Source organism: Equus caballus, chromosome 9 (assembly GCF_041296265.1).
Source record: "Equus caballus isolate H_3958 breed thoroughbred chromosome 9, TB-T2T, whole genome shotgun sequence".
Lineage (NCBI taxonomy): Eukaryota > Metazoa > Chordata > Mammalia > Perissodactyla > Equidae > Equus > Equus caballus.
The window spans coordinates 18773962-18798347 of NC_091692.1; the positions used below are offsets into that span (position 1 = coordinate 18773962).

The window sequence follows — 24386 nt, forward strand, 5'->3', positions numbered from 1 at the left end:
TTGACATACAGTCATAACTCAGGTAGAAAAATGCCAATCAAGATTCATGGCATTTCAATATGCTTTTGTAGGTAATTCTCAAAAAGAAGTTTATTAGACTGTTTCATATTTTTATATGTACTTGGAAAAAGAGAGAAAACATGTATATGTACATACCCTTTCCTTAACTCCATAACTCCTTGATTTTTAAATACTAGGATTAAAGAAAAGAAGGTGGGATTGATAAGTAAGAGAAAGAATTAAAAAAAAAATTTATAGGCAAAGTTCTTACCAGTTTTTACTTTCAAGTGTTCATAGTCAAAAATGGCAACTCCAGTAGTTTCACTCCCAGTTCCTGAGGTAGTTGGGACTTGAACAAAATAATATTAATTTTAATAAAGCATCTAAATAAAGGCCAGTGGAGATACTTAATTCAGCCTTAGGAAATAAGGAGCAAAGTTAGAGAAGGAAGCTTTGCTGCCCCTGTTGCTCACCTGATGTCTGTATCTGTGTTAGCATGCATGTACGCCTCACATGTATGCCTGTGTCTGCATTAACATGTATGTGTAACAGTTTGAGGCCTGTGTTAGCATTAACATACATGTGTTATGGCAGTGTCTGTGTTAATACACATGTATCACGTTTAACATGGATGACGTCCACGTCTGCATCAACATGTATGCACACCTAACATGCATGTGTGCTTTGATGTGTGTGATACTGGTATCTGTGCTAACATGCATGTATGATGTCCACGTCTATGCTAACATGTATATATGCCTAATGCATGTATGATGCCCATGCCTGTATTAATGTGCATGTGTGTTTAACACGTACATGTAATGTCTGTTTCTGCCTTAATAGTGAGCAGCTTTGGGAACCCAGGCTCCTCCAGTGCCAGAGCTTAAGCAGCTGCAGCTGGGTATGCAAACGGGGGCTGCTGGGCATCTCCAGTAAGAGAACTCGTATTTGCCATCTCTAAAAGACATCTTTATTCCCTCTTGGCAGCAAGCACAGTAATGCTCTGCCTTTGCTGGGCTCCGCGGTTTTGTAGTTGTGTCAAGTTTCTAAACTTTACTAATCACCCCTCTGTGTGATGCTGACACAGTTTCACCAGAGGGTTCCACTTGCCAGACGTCAATTACGCTGCTCCCTGCTGATTGCTCATTCACGTCAAAGGAGTTCATCTGCCATCAACTCACTCCTATGCCATCACAGGCCCACTCACAATGGGGGCAAAGGGGGGAGAAGAGAGAGGATAAAACTTTAAACTATTTTCCAGTTACCAGTTAGTGCATTTTAGCTATAAAACTTTAAACAGTAATACACTAATAGCCATAAATGAGTGGGAAGAAAAGACCGAAAGATCCGAAGGGCTGTGTGGAACAGACAACAAGCTATTCTGCTTTGGATTTGCGTGTCTTTGCCCCAGGCATCCACAAAGCAGATGTCTCCCAGAGTGAGGCAGCCAGGCCGGCCACATGTCCCAGGGCAGAGACAAAGCCCCAGGTCAGCTGAAGAGCCATTATGTGGAAGAAAGGGTTGAGTCAACACCAGAAAAATAATAGCGAATGTTCCCCTTAAACTCCATAGTGGCTGGCAAAATGGGACCAAACAAAGAGGGGTTTAGAAGACAAACCTGCCAATAGAGAGATCTAATAATATGTAAACAAGGTTCTTCCCGCCTCCACATAGTGACTTCATAGCTAAAACCTGCAAACTTTCCTACTACTGACTCAAACTGTCTCTATCTGAGCAATAATGAAGATCAGAATTTTAAACATGAATGAATTGCTGTTTTGACCTCAAAACAAGGTACTACACTGAAATGAAGAAATCAGAAAGCTTTGGAAACATACACCCTAAAATTACTGGCTTGCATCTTTCCTAAGGCCATTTGCCAATTGCAAAACAAAACAAACAAACAGTCTTTACCTGCAATCAGAGGCTTAAGAGGCACAGACACGGGCTTTCCCTTCCCAATGGGGGCATTGACATAATCCAGGAAATCAGAGTGAGGGCTGGACGCATACAGATTAGCAGCTTTACAGGTGTCCATGGTGGAGCCGCCACCCACAGCAACGTAGGCATCAAAAGCCCCCTTTTTGGCAAACTCAATAGCTTCCATGAAGCTTGGAGAAGGAAAAACAAAAGCCATTATGCCATATTTTTCAGAAATAAATAGTCATGCCATTAAACAAGACCTGGTGCAAGTTTTAAGCAACAGGGATATGTGTTGGCTTCCACTTAAAGTAAATAACAACAACAACAAAATACCTTCTATCCGTTGGTTCCACCCTCACATTATCATAAACCTTAAAGTTGATGCCATTCTTCACTAGGGAATCCATAACCACTTGTACAGGAGGGAGTTGGGAGAGATTCTTGTCTGTCATCAAACAAACATTTTTAGCACCCATGTTTTGCAGGTCCTACAATAACAAAAACAATGTATAAGTTAGGTTTGATCGAACTAGAACTGTAATAGAGTCCTCTGGCAAACTTAACATTGTCCATTTTTAAAAACAGAGGACTCAGCTGTTGTCCATATGCACTTGTTTTAAAAGACATATAATATTCGTAGTAGAAGACTGTAGAAATCTTAAATACTTGCCATGCCTACTTCCTTTGTAACTCCTGCTCCATATCTAATATTTGAAACAGCCATCTAAAAAAAAAAAGATTCAGGTGTAGGGTATATTAGAGAGTTGGCCACTGCACTTCTAAAATCCTGAAATGGTTCCTCATTATTTAGAGAATAAAGTATATATTCCTCAGCATGGCCTTCCAGGTCACCCCCCAGCTGGCCTCAGGCTCATTACATTTCCTTAAGTAAACTTTGGTTTTAGTCACATTGGAATTACTTCTCTTTTCCCAAACACATCATAAACCCTCAATTGTTCCCTCAGCTTGAAATGCCTGCCTTCCCTTGCCTCCACACTTAAATTAACTCTCAAATTTCTTATTTTCCAATTTAAATGTTATTATCTCTGTGTATTTTTCACTCCTTCATTCACTCATCCACCCATTCACCTATCCAACCATGCTTGCATGCATGTATCCATCCATCCATCCTCCCATCCAACCAATACTACTGCTTGCTCTGTTCCAGGCACTGCGCTAGGCTCTGGTAATACAGCTATGAACAAGAGAAACATGGCCTCACAAAGTTTACAGCTGAGAGAAGAGCTTTAACACTGATGCATGATGGGTCCCTTTTGGCCCAGACATGTTTTGTTTGATCCACACTATGTTTAAATTTCTTTCTTTTTTTTGAGGAAGATTAGCCCTGAGCTAACATCCGCTGCCAATCCTCCTCTTTTTGCTGAGGAAGACTGGCCCTGAGCTAACATCCGTGCCCATCTTTCTCTACTTTATATGTGGGATGCCTACCACAGCATGGGGTGCCAAGTGGTGCCATGTCCGCACCCGGGATCCAAACTGGTGAACCCCGGGCAGCGGAAGTGTAATGTGCGAACTTAACCACTGCGCCACGGGGCCGGCCCCAAATTTCTTTTTTTTGAGTTGGATAATTACTTTAAAAATCAAGATTAAAAAAAAATCCAGCGTGACTTTCCAGATTTCTATCTCTCCTGAATAATCGGGCAACAGCAGGCTGGATTCTGGTGTGGTAGCACTCACGTGGGGCTGAGCGTGGGCCGCACCCTTCCGATGGGCCAGTTCTCTCAGAGAACTAAGCACCGTCCTCACCCAGCCTGCTCATGGCCCGTTAACTGTCAGGCCCCTGGCAATATTTTAATTTCTGACTCCTGAACCAGCAGGAGACAGGGATTTAAATAAATAGTTATGTAATTACAGTGTGATAAAAATTCATCGGAATTAATTGTTCCTTTAGTCTTGCTTCAGAAGATTACTAGGACCTCTTTTGGGATTGTTATAATTACAAAACTAAAGACAATTTAGCATGCAACCTATATAAGTTGGAGAGTTTGTAGAACTGGGAATTTGTCCTATTTTATTGGCTGTACACAAGACAGTATTCTAGCCATTACTCACGCTATCAGAAGACTTGTATTCCATTATCCTAACAAAGTACTTTGCTAAATAGAGCCTGACCAAATAATAAGATGAGGGAACATCAATCAATAACAGAGTTCAATGAGATAATAATGCATTAGCAAAAGACTGTAGCTGTAGTTTTTCAGGTCATTCATAAAAGGATGGATGGATTAAATCTACCTCAAAGGCATAATCTGTTGTTTTTCCAGAAGCTGGAAGTCCAGGAGCTAGAAACGTAAAAATTAGCATCAGAGTAGGCCTCAAACACAAAGCAAAAATATTGTTGTTTGATAGTAAATTGGTATTCCAGCAGTGAACATAAGCATACCCTTGAAGCCGCAAACATATTTTGCAGGTTCCACTGTTGCATATCCAATCAAAATTAAAACCTGCATTTTAAGAGAATGTAATGCTAACTTGATGCTGATTGTGTGAAAATAGTTATTTTAAAATATTTTCTCCACTGAAATTTTAATACTTTTTAAAACTTTTGAAAACATAATCTGTAAAAATCTTCTAGAAAAAAAATCCTCTAGACTCTAGAGTTAGGTTATTGGTAGAGAACAACTAAATCAGCAAATTCATTAATCAGAGTCCTGTTTATACTTCTTATAGCAACTGTAACCATTTGTTTTAGGATTTTTTTCATGGAGGTTACTTATCACAGTAAGATATTTATATTTTTCAAGCTTATGCACATGACAAATTTAGTTTTCTTTGTGAAACAAAAATTTTTAAACTGATATTTCTTTGCAAAGCATCTTGTTTTATTATGGCAAAAATGATTTTCTGTCATATTGCGATAACAATATGAATGAATTTTATCCTTGTTTTTATCTACTTATTTGTATTAGTCCTGTCAGTGGTAATGTTGGAAAAAAGTCTACAGAACAATTTGCAATTCCATTTTTTTTTTGAGAAAAAGAGACTACAGCTAGACAATAATTTACCTTCACCTTCGGTTCCCTGGGGGCAAAGATATCCTTAATCAAAATTCAAATTTCTTTGATCCCTATAGGCTTTAAAGAAAAAATCTATTACTCCTGTTACTAAAGTTTAGGAAAAGACATAATTGGGTCTTACAAAACAGTGAGAGTATCTTTTTCTAAATTACTAATTTTATTCCCTCAAATAGGAAATTACTGATTCTTTGTTGACACCAACTAAGAATTGGAGAAAACCAGCTAAAGGCAAAATCCTGCTTATATCCATGAGGGCCCAAAAGTCTGGGCTTCTGCCTGGTGGATGGCCGTTAACGACCAGGAGGTCCCTTGGTTTGTCCTGAAGGGTGAGCCACACCCTTCTACAGGCTGGGAAAAAGCCCTCAGTTAGTCAGTCTATCTGTTCTGAGCCCCAACAGGCTCCTCTGTGCTCTGGGGCCTGTAGGGGTAGGCCCTACCTTTCCATCCCTTGCCTCACAGCTTAGATTTGACCTCTTCTTCTAAGAGGTGAAATCAGTTTTTGTGTCAGTAATTCATGTGACATTCTGAGGACACGCTGAAGCCACAATGAGCTTCCTGCTGCTCTGTGGACAATGGAGTTGGTAAAGATTAAGATGTTTGTGGGAAGTGAAAACTTTTGTCATTATTTTTAATTATTTAGAAATAGAATGTTAATTTAAAAAATTGATACAAACGAGTTTTTTCCTTCAAGGAAACACCTTGTTCTTTAGCCTCTTTCTTTTTTGAGATGTTAGAACCTTCCAAAGATTTCATTTTGATTAATTCTATTTGATGAACTCAGACAGTCTTAACATTGGTGCCACCATTTTTAGCTTTGGCAAATAATTCTATTTAAAATAGAAAAACATTATAAATAGCATTAAGCTTATGTTTGAGCCAAACACATCATCAGTAGCCTACATTTAGCTAACATCATATAATTAGAACTACATATCAATTTCAAGTGAAAAGCCAACCATTTTCATCAACCTTCCTCTCACGTCTTGATTTTCTTGCTTTACACTTTGCCCAAATGTACTGTAAGTGCCAACCGTGGAAACCGAAATTGTGGCTAGTTTAAAAATACAAAATGTATTATTACCTTGGGAGTAAGTATGAGAATGAGTTGGGCACTGGCATCTAGAGAAAAGAAAAAAAGAAAAAGAAAAAAAAAAGAAAGTGAAACTAGAAAACCAAAACACAAGAAGCCTTAAAATAACTCACGTTGCATTCTCCTCTTAAGATGCTATCAGAGTAGTAGCTATTGGCAAACAGTGGACAATGGAAAAAAAACCCAGAAATCACCATGGACGAAAAGTTGATTCAATCTTTCCAGGGTTGTAGGATCATTCTTTCAGGAATTATTCAAGCGGCCCTTAGTAAGTGCCTGTCTTCGGGGAGCAGAGATGAGCACTCTGGGGATACGACTAAGTTTAAGATGGGCTCCCTGGTCTCTGTGAGGTCTCAGCTCTCACGAGGTTAGGAGCTTCGACCAAACTGACCCAAGATTAACTACTCTCGCCTCATCTCCCATCCCCCACGTTCTTTCCTTGTATTTCCCCATTGTCTTCAAGTGGTTTAATTTTTCTTCAAGCAGGCGCTGGGCCCGTTCCTCCAGGAAGCCCTCACTGGGCCTGAAGGCCTCCCTGGTCACCACCTCGCGCCTCCGTCCTTACTCTGCCAAGCTGCAGCGACCAGCGGCCACGGCTCAGGCTCCGCGTGCTGGTCCCCTCCCCGGGAGACCAGGGACCACCATCGTCTCTGCCGCCTAAATTGCTCTCACATCTGTCACCTTCTCACCGAATCCTTCACCTCTCAGTTCTCAGTCCGCTTCTCTACAGACTTTCCATGTCTTCCTTTTTTGAAACTTTCCCTCCCTTGGCTTCCGTACCCCTTCCCTGGCCCTGTCGCCTCCTCTTGCTTGGGCATTCCCTTCTTGGGCTCGCTATCCGATGGGGACCGTGTCATAGAGGGGTCTGGTAGATACATGAGTGCATAACCCGCCCCCCAGCCCCCAGCCCCCAGCCCCCTTCAAATTTGGAATGAAAACATCTGAGGGGGAGGATGGGGAAGGGAGGAAAAGGGTTGAACTCAACGGTGGTCAAGATCTCAAAAACTGAGAATTGCGAAGCCAGCCGTGGGCAGCGGTGCTAGCGCTCCCATGAGTCACGGCTGCCATCTGGTGGGCACCGCTGGGAACGCCAAGCGCTGGGAGTTTCCCAGGGCACCCGCTGCCTACCCACTGCGCCGGCTCCGCGGGGACAGGACAGGCGGCGGGGCCAACGTGCTATCCCTCACAGGGGGGCTTCACTTTCCAGGGCTTTCCCTGCCTCATGTCCTCCAAGGACAAGAAAAGAGAGGCAAGGGGAAGAAGAAAACTGAAAGCTTTCCCACGCGCAGGACCATGGAGCACAGGCTTCTTTTCACCCTTCTCCCCTTCTCTATATTTTTTAAGCTTTGAGGCTACCTCAATTCATTTCTTCTCCTTCTTATTTGTGGCTTGAATCTCATCCCCTCTTGCCTTCTCGGGACCTCCATCTGTTCTGTATTCCTAGTCTTCCCCCTCACTGGATCCTTGTCATCATAGTTATGAGTTTCATGCTTAAAACTCTCAACCTCTTGTCCCCTCCAGCTTGTCTCCCCCTGGGGTGCCCCCTCCGGCTTGCCCACCCTCTGGTTAACACTCCCAGCCTACACTGGCTGGATCCATTTCCTTGCCTCCCTCACATTTCTCGGTCCCCTGAAATCTGGCTGCTGTATCCTCACTTCTCAGACCTCCTAGGCCCTTGCTCTCACAGCACTGAACACTGAGCCACCCTTCCTTGCACCGGGGAGCCGCTCTTCTTGGCTTCCACGACTCCCTACTCACCTGGGTTTCCTCTAATTATTCTTTCTCTGGCTCCTTTTCCAATCTGCCCCTTCCTTAAATGTTGGGTTCTTTCTATCTTGGGCTCACCCCTCACCCTTTATAGCCATGCATCAAGGCCCCAGATATTTCTCTACCCAAATCTACCCTCTTCTCTGGGGCCCTCTGCCAGTCTCTAGTTCCTGTGTCGTCTCTCACCTGGATTACTCTGGAGCTCCTAACAGGCTTCTCTTGGCTCCACCTTTGCCACACTGTGGTCAGGGGCATATTTCCAATGATGTCACTCCCTTGTTTAAAAGTACTTGGAGGGCTCCTCATGGATTTTAGGATAAAGTTCAGACCTGGCCCTGCTTCACTGGCCCTGCTGCCCTCTCCAGCCTGGCCCTCCATCTCCCGGGTTGAGCTCTTGAAAAATTAACTCTGTTCTTTTCCTTGACCGGGCCACACTCACTCTCTTCCCCAGAACTTTGTCCTTGTTATTTCCTCTGCCTGGAACACACTCGCCCCCACCTCCCCCCGCCCCCTTTTTCTGAATAACTAGGGTTCTTTTGCATGTCAGTTCAGATGTCACTTCCCCTGTGCCGTCTTCCCTTAGGCCCGAGAGCCTGGTAGACACCCTTTCTCTGTGGTCCATAGTACCCACGCCTCCCTCCCCATTAAAATTGTTACCACACTGTATTGTTGGTGCTGTTTTCCTGTTTCCACCTGCCACTGGATTGTAAATTTTGTGATGGCAAGAGCTGTCGTTTCTCACAACCACATTTGCAGTAGCAGGCACAGTGCCAGGCAGAAAGTAAGCCCTTAATATGGACTGAATGAATGAGTAAATAAGTAAGTGTAGACATGTAAAATCCCCTGACCTTCTCTCTTTTCGTGGTGTGCCAAGACACAGAGCCTGGCCCGGGGAAGGAAGACTAGGCTGTGGGCTCCCCCACCTTCTTAGGATGGCCTGAAACCACTGGCAGGCTTCTTTGCACTCCTCCTGGGAAGCAGAGGAAACCCCGGGTAGAGCAAGCCCCTCATCCAACCACCTTCTGGCTCTTGCCCAGTCATTTTGGCTTTCCTCCTCGTATTAGGACCCCCCACCCCAGTGCACTAAACCTGAGCCCCGCTCATCTACTCAAGGACATCACTACCAGCAGTTCTGCTTTCCTTCTCCTGCATCATCAAAATTTCCCTCCCTACTAGATCTTATCCATCGGCATGAAAATGCTATATTTCCTATATTATATTAAAAACAAACCACCACCTCCTCTTGTCCCTCTTCCCTCTCCTGCTGCTGCCCCCACCTCTGTCCTTCCCTTCAGCTGACTATACCTGCTCTCTCTAATCTGTCTTCTCCCATTCTCGCTGGAACCTCCTCCAGTCGGCCTTTGCCCCACTGCTCCAGTGACAAGCTTCCCAGGTCACTAATGCCCTCCACCTCACTAATACACCGCTCAGTTCTTGGTTCAGTCCTCGTGTCATCCGACCTGCAGTAGCATCCTCCTGTTCACTCCCTCCTCCCTGGGAACACTGTCTTCCTTTGGCTTCCAGGACACCACTCTCTGGTTTTCTTCCTACTGCACCAGCTGCTCCTGGCCTCATTTCTTTTAATGCTTTTGACTCTGAACGCTGGAGGGTCCCAGGGTTCAGCCTGTGGACCCTTTTCTTTTCTTTCCACACTCACTCCCTGAGGGACCTCACCTGGCTCATGGCCTTGAATACTTTCTATGTTGATGACTTCCACATTTAGGCCTCTCTCCTGAACTCCAGATTCAACTCAGCAACTCCGCTTGTATGTCTGTTAGGCATCTCACATTTTCCCTGCCTAAGACTGAGCTTCTGTTCTTCTCTCAAAGCCTCCTCTCTCCCAGTTTAACGGCAACTTTGTCCTTCCAGTTGTTCAGGCCAAAAAAGCTTGGCATCATCACTGACCACCACCACCGGGCCCCCAATGTCTCTGACCTCATATCCCCCTTGCTCCCTCTGCTCCAGTCCCCTTCTTCTGAAACAATGCCAAGTATACTGCACCTCCAGATACCTTCCCAGAGAACCACATGGCTTGCTGCCTCCCTCCACTGGTCTTTCCAAAAGTTACCTTCTCGGTGAGTGTGGTCAGCTGAGCCCCTGAAGATATTCGGGTCCTAATTCCTGGAACCTGTGAATGTTACTTTATATGGCAAGTGGGACTCTGCAGATGTGATTAAGTTTAGGATCTTGAGATGGAGAGATTGTCTTGGATTATCTGAGTGGGGCCTATATGTAATCACAAGCACCCTTATAACAGGGGTGGGGGGGGTGGAGGGATTTGACACAGAAGAAGGTAATGTGACCACTGAAACAGCTACATTGCTGGCTGTGAAGACGGAAGAAGGGGCCACAAGCCAAGAAATGCAAGGCATGCAGCTCTAGAAGCTGGAAAAAACAAGATAATGGATTCTCCCCATGGCCTCTGAAGAGTGTGGCCCTGTTGACACCTTGATTTGGGCCCAGTAAAACTGATTTTGGACTTCTGTATTCCAGAACTGTGAGAGAATAAATGTGTGTTGTTTTAAGCCACCACGTTTGTGGTAATTTGTTTCAGCAGCAACAGGGGACTAATACAGTGAGGTCTTCTCTGGCAATCTTCTCTAAAATTGCATCCCCTCCTCTAACACCCTTTTACTTTCTCTTTAATACCTACCCACTTCTAATATACTCTGAGTTTTACTCACTAGTTTATTGTCCATCCCATCCACCCTAGGCGCACACCTAAGTGCCGGGGATGTGAGGCTGTTTTGCTCCCTGCCCTACCCCAGGGACCAGAATGCTGCAGACCTGCAGGGGCTGTGATGTCCTTCCCCGCTGGACTTTCTCCCACCTCTCTGGCCTCCTACCCTTTAATGCTGATTCCTTTTCCTCCATTCAAGGTGCAAATTATTTGCAAATCTAAATGCCTGAGGGGGCTGACAAGTAACCTAACTGAGAGGCCGGAGCAGCTTGCTGTCACATGGCTGCTGTGTCGAGTAAACGGTGGGCTGGCGTGCTTGCCCTGTCCAAAGGAGGTGGCCTCCACTCCCCCTCAGCCCGGGCAGACCTTCCCCAAATGAAAGTGGGCCCAATGATGACATTTCCCAATTTTCTAAGATTTTTATCTGAGATCTCCCACTTTTTATTTATTTATTTATTTTGAGGAAGATCAGCCCTGAGCTAACATCTGCTGCCAATCCTCCTCGTTTTGCTGAGGAAGACTGGCCCTGAGCTAACATCCGTGCCCATCTTCCGTTACTTTATATGTGGGACTCCTGCCACAGCATGGCTTGATGAGCGGTGCCATGTCTGCACCCAGGATGCGAACTGGTGGACCCCAGGCCACCGAAGGAGAACGTGCAAACTTAACCGCTGCGCCACCGGGCTGGCCCCTAGATCTCCCACTTTTTAAATGCTTACCCTATTGAAAAAAGAAACACGTGCAGAACAAACAAAGCACCATTTTGCTACTCCTGCTCTAACAGTGCTGCTCCCCAGGACTTCATCCTCAGCCCTTTCTTCAGGGTTACAGTTTGCCAAGGTCTTTGCTTCCACATCCACAGTTTCAACTGTCCTCTATACACAGGATGACTTCCCAACTCGCTCCTGAACTCTAGAACAATATATTCAATTATCTGCTAGGAGTCTTCATCTGTCTGTATCTAAGGCGTCTCCAACTCAAAATGCCCAAGACTAAAGTTATCATCTTCTTCCTGAAGCTCACGCTCATACAGGCCCTATTTGAGTAAATGACCCTACTGTTCACCCGAGGCCCCAGCCAGAAACCTCAACTTCTCCCTCTGTCTCACTAATCAGATACAAAATCCTGCTGATTCTAACCAACTCCTCAATACTTGTCATATCTACCCGCTTGTACCGGCTGCCTCTCCTTAGTGCATGAAGCCAGGACTTTTTAGCTGGAGCACTACAATTTCCTCTAGTCTTTCCTCTCCACTCTTCACTAACCCTAGAAAGCTCTAACATAATTCTAATCACGCCACACTCCTTTGTCATGCAACCCTTCCAAAAACACGTGTGACATGACATTGGTTCCAAGGGATATGAATGGTGTTGCTTGATAAAGAGTTCTACGGTGACACAGGTTTAGGACAAAGAGTAAATACAGCTAAACTCTTTGTTAGCACTTCTCAGAGCCCTTCGTGACCATCAGCACACGTGTATATCTTGACTCTCCACAGGGTGATGCAGCAGTGTTTAGTTTCCCAAACTTATTCGGCCATGGGATTCTTTTTTCATGGGGGCATCTCAAGGTATTAGTGTTTCACAGTGGGAATTATTGCTTCAATAGCTTTCCATTATCTACAGGACACAATGAAAATTTCTTAGCAGAGGACTGAGAACAAGGACCGTGAAGCCAGAATAACTGGGTTCAACCTATGGCTGTGCCATTTGCTTAGTATGTGACACTGGACAAATGATTTTTCTCCATGCCTTTATCTCTAACATGAAGATAATAATACAGGGTGGCATAGGGTTGTTGGAAGGACTAGAGTGACTATTAACTGTACATGCATAGTGTGTAGGATGGTGCCTGGCACATGGTAGGTGCCCAGTGTTAGCTATTTTCTTACTCATTGTCTTTCACCATCAGTCTTCTGCATCCTCACCTCCTCCTAGGAGGGTAGGTCCAGACTTTAATTACTTTTAGATCCTGGAACCACATCGCTTGCCTCTGGTGCTGCTCTTCCCTTTGTCTGAAATTCCTCTCTAGTCTCCCTCCTTTCCCCTTATTTATCTCCACCAGGCCGCTCAAGATTTTCCATGTTTTCCTAGGTCAACTTGGACACTTGGACATTCAGCATGCCTTTATCAGGCGGCTACTATGTACCTGGCATTGCCAGAGAGGGAGTCAGACATGCCCTAACATTTAATACCCTGCCTCCCTGAACATGCCCGGGAGGGAAGCTCCCTCTCACATCCCTCTGTCTCTTCTACACCCTCTGTCCGCGGTGCTCCGCACAGGCCCGATTTACCCCCGTCCGGCGACGAGATCCCCCGCTAGACTTTACACCGCTCCAGTCTTTCATCTTTGTATTCCCAGCACCTAGAATAGTTCTTGGCACATGACATACAACCAATACACGTCTTGGTCGGGGCATGAATTTGTCTTGGTCACTGAGCCAAGTTCTCCACTGGCTACCGCAACGTGGGACCAGGCACTGTCCTCTCTGGGCCTTAAGTTTCCTTAAGGGCAGGACAAGTAAAACCTGCCTCGGCGTGCCGTGCGTGGCTGCAAGACACACTCTGCGACAACGCCGTCCCGCCCGGGGCACGGCGCCGGCGCGCAGCGGCACCCCTTCCCCAATTTCTGGAAAGGAACCCGAGGAAGAATGCAATGCTCGGGGCCCGGGCGGGTCACGCCCAGGAGGGCTGCGTGGGCACCGAGGCTCCCCGCCGTACCCCTCCCGCCCGCCGGGCCCCGCACTCACGCTGCGCGCTGCAGTTGCCTCAGCAAGTGCGCGACCCGGGCGCGCGCGGCGGCGGCCATGGCGGCGCGTCTCCCTCCCCGCGGCCCCGCCCCCCGCGCCGGCCAATCCCGGCCGCCGCCTCCTGCTCCCGCCCCCGCGGCCCCACCCGCCCCGCCAGGACCCCGGTGGCTCAGGACCATTTTCCCACGGGTCAAAATCTCAAGTGCTCGGCTACAAGTCTCCACATCCACCTTTGAAATTGTCGTAAAGGTAACTCCGTAGGCTCTTGGGTACTTCCTTACGTCTCTCTACGTAAAACTCTCTATTTCACATGATGGGGACGTGGGGAAAGGGAGAGAACCGAGGACATTCTTTTTCCGCTGATTCCTTTAAAATGTTATTTTTCTTTCTTAAAGTATTTCAGAATAAATTATTAAGACATTGCATTCAAACTGTTTTAACAGTAAACAAGAACCTTGCAAAGAGCCCGAGGCCCTTTTTTACAGGGCCACTGTTGTGTCCAACTACTAAATGAAGCAAATCTAAACACAAAAAACAGAAAAATCCCGAGACAAAAAGAGTAACAACAAAAAACCCGGACACTCGAGAAGAATTTAAAAGGCGTTAAGTGCTCTATGAATGGCTTGGCTTTTGATGAAGTTGTTCAGGATATCATTAGATAGCTTCATCAGTAGTTAAAAGCTTTCCATGGTTACACTATACCCTGGGAGGGCTTGGGAGCGCCAGGTGCACCGTGTCCCAGTGGAAAAGTTGATCAGTGATTGCAAAGTTCCACTTTAACTTAATCAGAAAGTATCCTAAGACAGTAACAATTGAACACCTGTGTTTTCAGTACCCTATCATGAAATCCGAATTAATCTTTTCTTTCATAGCAATTTCTAAAATTAACTTATAAAAGTGAGACAACACTGAAAAAATGAAAGACTCCCAATTTTAATTTTCTGACACTTGTCAGACTAATAGTGGTTCTCAGCGGTATAACAGTTGCAAAAAAGTCTCCCTGGATTGTCGAATCTACTATAAATCCTTTTCAGGAGGTATTTTTACAAAGATGAATTACTGAGATCAATTAGGGAGAGACCCAGGATAGCTATAAACATTTCACCTCCTACAAACTAGCTAAGGTCAATTCGAAAAATGAATCTAAAGATAATAATGTTCCAATTAAGGATTTTGTTGGTTTCTTTCTCTCTTCCCCAGACTCTACTTGGAGCTTTAAAGAAAATTAGAGATGTAAATGTTGAGAAAGAATTAAGTACTTTTTGGATTAATGAGGATTACCACCATTATTTACTGAAGCCCAAATTTATCATCTACAGCAAATCAGTGTTTTCAGTGTTGAAAAGCATGATCTTTTTTTGAAGAGACACCAGTTGTACTACACTTTCAATATTATGATACCAAAAAAAGTATGACCTTTTCTAAAAAAGTGAATTTAGCTGCTTTATGTGTTTTGGAAAGTAAGTGAAAATAATCTGTACCAGGTATCTTAGCCACTGGCTTTACTTAAGATTTCTACCAATAGCCAAAAAGTTAAAAGCAACATTAGATACAGATATACTTTTATTACATAACCTTTACAACAGTGACTTGTAACTCCAGTTCTGAAAATGTAATCTTCCTGTTTCCCCCTGACTTTGATAAATACACAGGTTTGTTACAAAAATAATGAATAAAAGAAATCAATCTAAGGCTCAAAACATGACTAACTGTTCCTCACACCATATCCAAAAGTTAAAAAGGAAAAAGATGTCTGTCTGAAAACAGAACTCATTCTCAGTTTCGACCAACTTCTTTCCCTAATTCTTAAGTCCTCAAATACATCCTTTAATCTCCAAAGTCTTGGTTGTGGGAAAAACATTAATTTGGAGAGTCCAACACTTACACAATATCTTGAGGGAAGGGCAGTTCTATCCCTTCAACCTCAAGCTCAGTGAAGGTATCGGTCACCTTCTTCTGCATCTCCCCCTACAGTACAGTACGCAGAACTTAAAATTTAGTATAGTTCTTGGTTTACACGGGTTCGCGGGTGCAATTTACTTCCTCCTCTTTCCTCCTTGATGTTGCCTTCCTTTTCTCTTGCCACCCAAGCCAGGCGGCCCGGAATTCATCTTGCCTCCCAAGCCCCCCTTCCTCTTTCCTCCCTGGCTAGGCGGGCCCCCTTTCCTCTTGCCCCCTGGACCCTGCCGGCCCCCCTTTCTCTTGCCCTTCTGGCTCATTTTTCTCCTCTTGGCCGCCTCCTCCTGGTCCTCCTCCCTCATCTGCTTATTGGTGGCCCTCGTCACGTCCAGCTGAGGCTTTTTGCTGTTCATGACTCGCAGCAGCTCCAACTGGCTCTTTTTCTCAGCTGCAAAATCCCCGAAAAGGGGCTGAAACTTCCTTTTCTTGCCAGAGCCCCGGGGCGCCTTCTCCTTGGGCAGGCGCTCTTGGAAGCGCCCCACAGAGGCGGTGGAGACCTTGGCCACCTGCATGGCACGGCCCAGCTCCTCCTTACTTTGGTGCCCGGTAGGGTGCATACCGGCCGCGCTGGGCAGCTGCGTCTTGTGCGCGCGGGCCAGGTTACGCAGCCGGTTCAGCTCGTTCTTGGCCACCCGTTCCTTCTTAGCCTGAATCCGCTTGGCGAACTGGTCCTCCATGGGGTCGGCACCGCCGGGCACCTCGATCAACCATTCCTTGGTGTCGTCGCGGGCGCGCTGGTAGCCCCAGCGGCGCCGCCACTGGCCGCTCACCTCGTCCCACACCAGATTGGTCTTCTTCTTGGGACGGATGCCCTTGAGGCGCGCGAACTGCTGCCAGCGTGTAAGCGGCCGCGGCCGGGGCACCGGCTTCTCGCGCGGCAGGCGAGTGGTGGGCTCCGGCAGCCGCGCCACCAGCGCCTCTTCCACGCGCTCGGTGGGCAGCTGCCACAGCTGGTTGATGAGTAGCTGCGTGTTGTCCCGCGCCAGGGCCCGCAGATCGGCCTCCGGCGTGGGTCCCGCGCTCCGCACCGCCGTTGGGGGGTTCCGGTCCGTGGCCAGCAGGTTACCCAGGTCGAACTCCAGCTCCAGCTCCTTGTGCACCGTGATGCGCTGCAGCTTCTCCGCCTCGTCCCGCTCCGCCTTTGCCAGCAGCTCCTCCACGCTATGGCCCTCCATGGCTCGGCTCACTCGCTCCGGGAGGACAGTTCAATCACTTCTCCGCCAGTGCCGGCTCGAGCAGGGCAACACAACCACGTGCGGGCGCCCAGACGCTCGTTCCGGAAGAGAAAGCTTCGCTTCCGGAGCGCCCGGAACTGGCTCACAATCCGGGCGGCCCGAGAAGAGGCCGGCAGAGGGCGGTGTTGGAGAGCAGATGGGATTAGAGGCGGCCCTTGCGAACGCGCCCGGAGGTAGGCGGAGCCGGCGCGAGGAGCCCAGGCGACAAATTCCAGGGCCTGATCGGGACCGCGCCTCCCAGGCGGCGGCGGCGGCGCAGGGCGTTGGGGGCGGTGGGGGTGCTAATCTGGGGCCACTGGTTAAGGGGTCTGGAGCGACTGTCTTACAATTTCAGTGTAAATACGTTATCAGGATGTTTAGCTAATCAGCCCTTCTTGGGACTAGACAAATTATGTTTCGCCAGAGACTCTACCCGCTCATGGGGCGTGTGGGTCGAGAAGGACTCTTGTCACAGATATGCAGGAAGCCGAGTGTAGAAGAAGACTGGTTTGCGTTGGGAGCGAGCGGGGCTGGCAGTTAGACCGCCCTGAGTGGGCGCGGGTGTGCGCCCACCCCAGCTTGCTGATCGCTGGTAACCCAGAGTCCCGGGCCGCATCCTCTGCTGGCTTGTGGCAAAAGAGCACCCGCTGTGCAGTTCCACTGCCTGGGTTCCAGTCCCGACTGTGCCACTGTTTGACCTTCGGCTGTTTGACTCGTTTGGGCCTGTTTTAAAACCTGTACCCTCCTAGGGCTGGTATAAAGATAAGTGAGTTAATATGCCCCCAAGGGAGCTTAGACTAGGGCCTGGAACGTATGAGTGCTCAATATATGTTAGCTAAATACCAATTATTATTTAATCTTCATAATGGCTCTGGGAACTAAGCTGAAGAGGCAGTCCTGTACAGTGATTAACACCAGGTTCTTAAGTCAGACTACCTAGAATAAGATCGAGGTTTACTGAACCTACCTGGGGACAGGTTGATTAACCTAAGTCCTACTGGTAAGCTGATAAATATGAAACGTTAGTTCTTGGTACATGGTAAGCACTCAATAAGTGTTAGCTATTATTAGTCACCATATTCCACTGGTGACAGCTGAGAGAGGTAAAATGACTTGCCTAAAGTCATGCAGCTGGAAATGGGGGAGCAGAGGAATCTCAACTCACATCATTAAGACTACATACATATTCCTATACTCTCTGCAACGTCTTCCAGGCTCTTGATATTTCACCAGTGTGGTCTCTTGACCAGCATCATAGCGTCACCTGGGAGTCTGTTAGAAATGCAGACTCTCTGGCCTCACCCCAGATGTCATGATTCAAAATCTTCCTTTTTACAAGATCTCTAGGTGATGAGCATGTACAGTCAAGTTTGGGAGGCACCACTGACTGTGTGGGTTACAGGTTTTGTTTTCCTTTAACAGGAGGTTGGGAGTAGTGAAGAGGGGGTAATGCTGGAGAATTAACCCATAGCAGTGGACATAGTAGCTGTTAGGAAATAGATTCAATTGAGTTTCTGCTCGAGAGGGCTTTAGATACAGCCCCCTCTGCCACACCTGCCCCCAGAGTTTGGTCTCAGCTTAAGCTCACTATCTTTCCTCAACTCTCCTTTTTTCATTCACTCATCAGACGTGTAATGAGCACATTTTGTGCTTTTGGCATTGTGCTAGAACCTTCTCTCTTCCTTTTTTCTAAAGCATTTTAGGATTTGCTGGGGATTTTCTGAGCCTTTGCCTTAACACTCAGCACCAAGTCTTTAAACCAATCATCCTGTGGGGCCAAGACTAGGTCAAAGGCCATAATAGGTGACTGCCTTGAACCCTAAAGCTTTCAGGATTTGCCGGAGGAGAGAGTTAAGGACATTGACAGCTACTCTGGGCTTGGCTTAGCTTCTGATTTATTCATTCATTTAACAAGCATTTGAATGACTACAGTGTTCCAGACACTAGATACAAAGATTATTGAGACCTTATGAAACAGCAGGAAAGAAAGAGAAGTAAAGAGAAATTTACAATATGGCATGATTGAGCCTTTAATAAGAAATACAACTATGTAAGATTTGGCTCCTCTGTCAGTTTTCTGAGTTGGGGAAAAAGAGCAGATGTGGACCGATGTTGAACAGTATCAATTCTCACTGGATGAAATGCTATTTGGTTTGAATCAGGCAGGTCAGCTCTTAATTGAACTCTAATTGTTTTATGCTCAATGATTTTTTACAGTCCCAGTGGATTTTAATTTCCTTAATGACTGGAGACTGATTTTTTCCTTCCACTTTGCTGAGCATAGTGCTGGATACATAATAAGTAATCAATACGTGATTACTTGAAAAAAATAAGCCTAATAAATAACCTTGTCTCAATTAAAAAAGGATTAATGTTGGCTGTGTTAGATTCAAGGTGAGCACAACTAGTAAGATTGGGGTTTAGGGCTTTAAAAAAATCTTACTGAGGCAAGTTGGTGAGTGGTGGTCTCCAGCTTGCATTCATATCATCTTTATGTTAGGCACGACTGTGCAGTTTCAAGAAAAAGAGAGCCTACTAGGGATGTGCTGAGCTCTTCCACCATCCTCTAACCTCAGTATGTCTAAAACTACATAACACATCATCTTCCTTCAAATTCACTTCTTCCATCATCCATCCATCCACTTTTTTCCCCCCAACAAATGTCTGTTGAAAGCCTTTCATGCCCAAGTTACTGTGCTGGGTATCAGTAATACAATGGTTAGTAAAAATAGGTTCAGTTGATGTTATTATCATTCTAGTCTAGTATATTGGGCTTAAAACTATGACATCATCCTTGACTTTTCTCTTCCCGTTTCCAAATTTACTCAGGCAGAAATTCCTGTTAAATGTATCTTCATTTTGTACCCTTTCCAGTCCCACTGCTATGGCCTTACGCCTAGACTGGGTCTCTTCCAGCTGCTTCTGTAGATCTTCTGTCCACTCTGTTCTCTGCCACTGGCTTCCAGCTGGATGTGGCCAGCAGGAAGCAGTGACAGAAGATCAGAGGGTGTGAAGAGGGTACGGTGAGGGCACATATGCCACCAGCCCTCTGCAGATTGCCATGGGTTGGCTGGTTCGTCTGGAAGTGATAGCTCCAGTCAGGCAGCCCTCTCCAGAGTGGCAGCCACCCTCTCCTGGCTCCTCTGGTTCCTGCAGGCCTGGGGGTGGTTGTGGCTCTCGTCGTTGTACCACTCTTCTTTTCGAGTTTCCTAAAACCATGCCCACAACTTTGTAATATTCCCTTTGTTGATCTTTCTTGAATTACCCAGCTCGACTGCTCCCTGTTTCCTGCAGGCCCTTGGCTGATCCCAGGGAGCTACCCCAGGAGCGTTCTAACAGTTTCCTGCCGCCTTTCTCTCTTCAGGCCGGTCCTGAAGATTTATCTCCCACAGATCTGGCCAAATCACTCTTCTCCTCAAACACTCCCTTCTCTACCTAACAAAATACTGATTGTTCTTGATGTTGGGTGTTCATGATCTGGCCTCAAACACCTCTTGTTACTCACATGGCATGATGGTTTTATGCTTGTTTTCCAAATATTTCTTCCCCACTCCTATTTTCCATCTAAGTTTTCTCTCTAGAACCTTAAGAATATTCCTCAAGAAAGGCAAAAATGAGGTGCAGGACAGAAAAAGCAACAATTATATTTTTGTAGCAACTGTTGGAAATTTTCCGTTAACAAAAGAGAACCTATAGGGAGATCCGCACCCCCCCTCACCCCCAAGTAGGGTACAGACATGAAAGGAATACCTTTCATGTTCTTTCAAAGCACACTTTGGTCAGTAAAACACATTTGTAAGCAATGTCTTTCTTTATTGTTTGGATACTGCATTAACTTAGATTTACTTTCTAAATGTTAAAGAACGTTTGCCCCTTTTTGGTAGTGAAAATTATTAGGGATGATTCAACCATTCTTCAGTCCTGCTGTGAACACAGTTATTTTGAGTATTTTGTCTGGGAAATTCAGTGTGCCAGTAATTTGATAAAAAAGAAAAAGACTCTTAAAATGCTTACATTATTTCCACATGGTTCATTTTTACTGATTTATAATTTTAATTTGGAAGTTCTTGAAGGGAAAATTTAATTTTGAAAATTTCTTATTCATAGACAAAATCTGTCGTCATGTGCGTCAGTTTTAGTCAGAAACCCATACAAAAGATCCATTATTTTTGTTTAAAAAGGAACAAAGAAGGTATAGCATTAAGATTTTATGTAGTTAGTGTAGGTAGAAAAATTACCAAACATTGTGCATTTGCCTAGGAAGTACTTTGGATTTTAGGATAGTAAAAATCATGGTAGCATTTTGGAATTGACCTAAGTTGTTTTGCTCACTGTAAAATACACGCTGGTTTCTGTTTTTCAAAAATTGACAAATGCAGTTTTCTACACGTGCTGAAATCTTACCTGTATGGTAGGTAAGCACCGTTCTTAAAACTTCATCACCAAATCCCAAGGGAATGAAATTGGTATTAGGCTTTAGATTTGACTTCTATAAGGAGTTCAATATGAGAATGAAGGATTGATATAAAAAGGAAAACTGAAATTCCAGAATTTTAGGGATATTTATATTCAAAGAATACAACAACAGAAAATGTAGATCCATTATTAAATTACATTTTCTATTATATTTTAATTTATGAAGTAAGATTGCAATGAGTAAGAAATCTTTTTGTGTTTTTCTTAATCAAAAATCCGGAACACTTTTTGTAAATAACTTTAGATTTATTGCAGATTAGGCAACTGAGTCCTGAGTACTTTTCGCCTCAGGAAAGCAACTTTGTTGCCACGCAGCCTTCAATTTATCTTTGTAATCATAGACCATGTACAAACATGTATTAATCAAATTTTTCTTCTAAATTTCCCACCTATGCAATATTAAGAATACACAGGAAAGTTACAGCTATGCCGAATAAACATTAATTCTTGGCCCCTCTTAACCAAGAATTATTTCTAAACATTATTAACCCATCATTTTTTAGAATACATCTATGAAAAATAAAAACAATGGATAGAAATCTAAAAATATGACCACATATGTGGTAAATTCTATAACCTACACTTTTCGTTTTCTAGGTGTTTTTACTTGCCAAAGGAAGACAGCAAAGGAAAGAACCTCTTAGTGGCAAGTAGGTGTGTCGCTGTGTTCTTGTCAGCATCCCAGGGTCTCCAAGGGACAGCACCGCAGTCTCGTCTAGCTCCCTGAGCCACTTGGTAATGCACAAGATCCAGTTGCTTGTGGCATGTGTACTTTCCCCCAAGGCCTAAATGGGGCTTATTATTTAGAATGTATAAATAATGTTCCTGGTATTTTCCACTATTTATTTCACTTGCCTCATTATTCAAGATTTAGTGTGAATTTTCTTTTTTTAATGACTTTTTATGACTTTTTATGGTGGGTCCTGGTTTCCTTCTCTGAAAAGCCTGTGGATTTCAAAGGAGATAGTTTAGGTCTCAGGCTTCCATTTATTCATCTGGAAAATGAAGAGGGCCCTTACGATTCATCTCTATGATCCTTTTCTTTTGTTAAAAATCTGTGTTCTTCAGGTGCTCCAATATTATTTTCTGATAAAGTGCTTTCTTTCCTGCTTGTTGATTAAAGTTTTTGACTGATATATCCCATTTTACAAACCTCCCCCGGAGTCAATTATCTCATTTCCTAGGCTGAGTGTATGACTCCACATAGTAAAACTGCTCCCTAAGTGCACAGGAGACTGTGACTACACAAGTGCTCATCAGTTTTTAATAATGTGGATGCTGATTATTGTGTTTTGTAGGTTATTCATGATACTTTTCTTTTTTCTTTGCTTACCATTAAATTACTTTGAGTATTGGAAGGTAGTGTAGAGAATGAGCAAGGTATAGTCCATTTTACTATTTGCTAGTTGTTCTGGAAAATTGTCTTATAGGGAAGAAGATAGAAAATATATTTGTAAATATTTATAAAAGTATTTATATTGGTAAAGTCAGATCTGAGAATGAAAGGTTGGGGATTGGACTGATTTGTGTCTCTCCTGGCCCAAGATCTGGAACTGATGATATTCTTTGGTTATTACAATTATAGAAAAGTTTTAAAGAAAGCTTCAAAGTTAACTCCCTAAAATAATAAAATTAGGGCAGCTTTGTGTTTCCTAGTTTGGTGTTGCTTCAGAGAAAGCTAGTGAGAGAATTTCAGTACAAGGAAGGAAAACAGAATGAAAAATAACGTTGCTGATATGTTTAGTCAGTATCATTCTGAGAATGAGTCTTGGTGATTTCTGGCCTAATTGCATGGGTACAAATTCCCCAAGCGATCATCACATCATCTGAAAAATGGGTTAACATTATTTCTCAGTTTTAGAGTTCTGTGAGTCAGAGATAAATTATTCAAACACACTTTTGCAAAGAACCCTAGAGGTGTAGTCAGGAGACAGGTTCTGGCTCCATCTCTGCCACTCCATAGCTGTGTGTGGCTTTGGTAAATCGCTTCACTTCTCTATGAGTTAGTGCCCTTATCTATGAAGTGAGCTTCACTAGCTTCTCTATGTCTTCTAGCTCCATGTGGTATTCTGTGCTTTCATTAAGATGACCTCAGGAGAAAAGACTGGGTGATGGTGAAACATAGACTACAAGACAGGGATTCTTAATTGGGGTTCCATGGGTGAGCTTCAGAGGGACATGAATACCCTGATGTTTTATGCAAACGTGTGTGTATGCATGTGTGTTTTTATGGATAGAAGATCTTTTTTCCCCCATCAGATTCTCTTAGGGATTTGTGACTCTCTACCCCTCTCCTACAAGCTTAAGAACTACTGTGCTGTAAAAGAGGGAGATCAATGAAGGCTAGAGGGAGTAATTGGTGAAGGCTTTATGAAAGAAGAGGAATGTGGATTGGCCTTGGAGCCTGGGTAGAGTTTGAATAGATGAGATGAGGAAGTTGGGGGTTCCAGTAGATGGTAACAATATGAATAAAGGCGTGTAGCCAGTATTTATGGAGCAAATACAATGTATCAGGCACTTTCTTTATAAAACCTCACAATAGGCCTGGGAGGTAGATAAAATCATTTTATAGATGAGAATGCTGAAGATTGTAAGGGTTAATAACTTGCCTGAGGTCATGCAGTTAGTAAATGGTAGAACCAGGATTTGAACCTTTGTAGTCTAATCCCAATCCAGGTGCGTAATTGCTACACCATAGAGCTTCCTCTCTCTGGTTCATTAATGGTTTGGTTTACCTAGGATAGCTGATTTGTGTTGGGGACAGGTAGGAAATAAGCTTGGCTAGATAAGGTAGGGCAGGACCAAATGTGGAATTAAACTTTCAGGATCAGTAAGAATTTGGATTTGATGCCAGAGGCAATAGTTGCCGTGGAAGATTTTAGACCGGTGAAGACATACCCAAAATGATATTTTCTTAATTATATTGTTTAAATCTTCCATGTTCTTTTATCTTCTTGATCTATCAGTTACTGAGAGGTATGTTGAAATCTGCTTTGATTATAGATTTATCAATGTGTAATTCCACTAAATTTTCATTCCATATTTTGATGCTATGTTAGTAAAGAACATGAACATTTAGAATTACTAAATCCTCCTGGTGAATTTTTCTTTTTATCTTTTTATCAAAACAGTGACTATCTTTATCCTTAATAATCCTTTTGTTGGTACTGTAGCTATATTGCTGTTTTTGGTTAGTATTTGTCTGGTTTATCTTTTTCCATCTTTTATTTCCAAACTGTATCTGTCCTTTTGCTTTAGATATGTCTCTTGTAAGCAGTATATAGATGGATTTCGTTGGTGGTTTGTTTTTTTAAATCAAATCTGACAGTCTATGAGTTTTAATTAATACATTTAGACTATACTTATTGTGATTACTGACTTGTATTTATTTCTATCTTATTTTATGCTTTCTGTTTATCTGGTATTTTCTATACCTATTTTTCTCTGCTCCTGCATTTTATTAGCTTGATTGAGTTTTATTTCTTTTTTT

The 24386-nt window shown here is 44.2% G+C and overlaps 3 protein-coding genes across 8 annotated transcripts in view; 1 reads left to right on the plus strand and 2 right to left on the minus strand.

The window, feature by feature from the left end:
• ADHFE1 (alcohol dehydrogenase iron containing 1) overlaps positions 1-13344 on the minus strand; it is a 34509-nt gene extending 21165 nt beyond the window's left edge. The window contains exons 1-7 of one of the 3 annotated variants that reach the window (XM_023648519.2): positions 13248-13344; positions 6043-6080; positions 4180-4226; positions 2594-2647; positions 2257-2411; positions 1915-2111; positions 272-349 (exon numbers count right to left, since the gene is read on the minus strand). In XM_023648519.2, coding sequence (XP_023504287.1) covers positions 272-349; positions 1915-2111; positions 2257-2411; positions 2594-2647; positions 4180-4226; positions 6043-6080; positions 13248-13306 — 628 coding nt within the window. In that variant the 5' untranslated portion in view covers positions 13307-13344. The remainder of the gene's footprint in view (positions 1-271; positions 350-1914; positions 2112-2256; positions 2412-2593; positions 2648-4179; positions 4227-6042; positions 6081-13247) is intronic. The other 2 variants (XM_023648521.2, XM_023648520.2) reach the window with 2 other exon arrangements.
• Positions 13345-13376: 32 nt separating this feature from the next.
• Positions 13377-24386, plus strand: part of CRH (corticotropin releasing hormone) — a 201015-nt gene continuing 190005 nt past the window's right edge. For 2 of the 4 annotated variants that reach the window (XR_011421564.1, XR_011421565.1), the window contains exons 1-2: positions 13377-13496; positions 21494-21631. The gene's annotated coding sequence lies outside the window, so the exon portion shown is untranslated. Of the gene's footprint in view, positions 13497-16479; positions 16615-21493; positions 21632-24386 lie in introns of those variants that run through there. The other 2 variants (XM_070222201.1, XM_070222202.1) reach the window with 2 other exon arrangements.
• Positions 14793-16381, minus strand: RRS1 (ribosome biogenesis regulator 1 homolog). The gene has a single exon (XM_001494813.5). The coding sequence runs from the start codon at positions 16379-16381 to the stop codon at positions 15284-15286; it is 1098 nt and encodes a 365-aa protein (XP_001494863.1). The 3' UTR covers positions 14793-15283.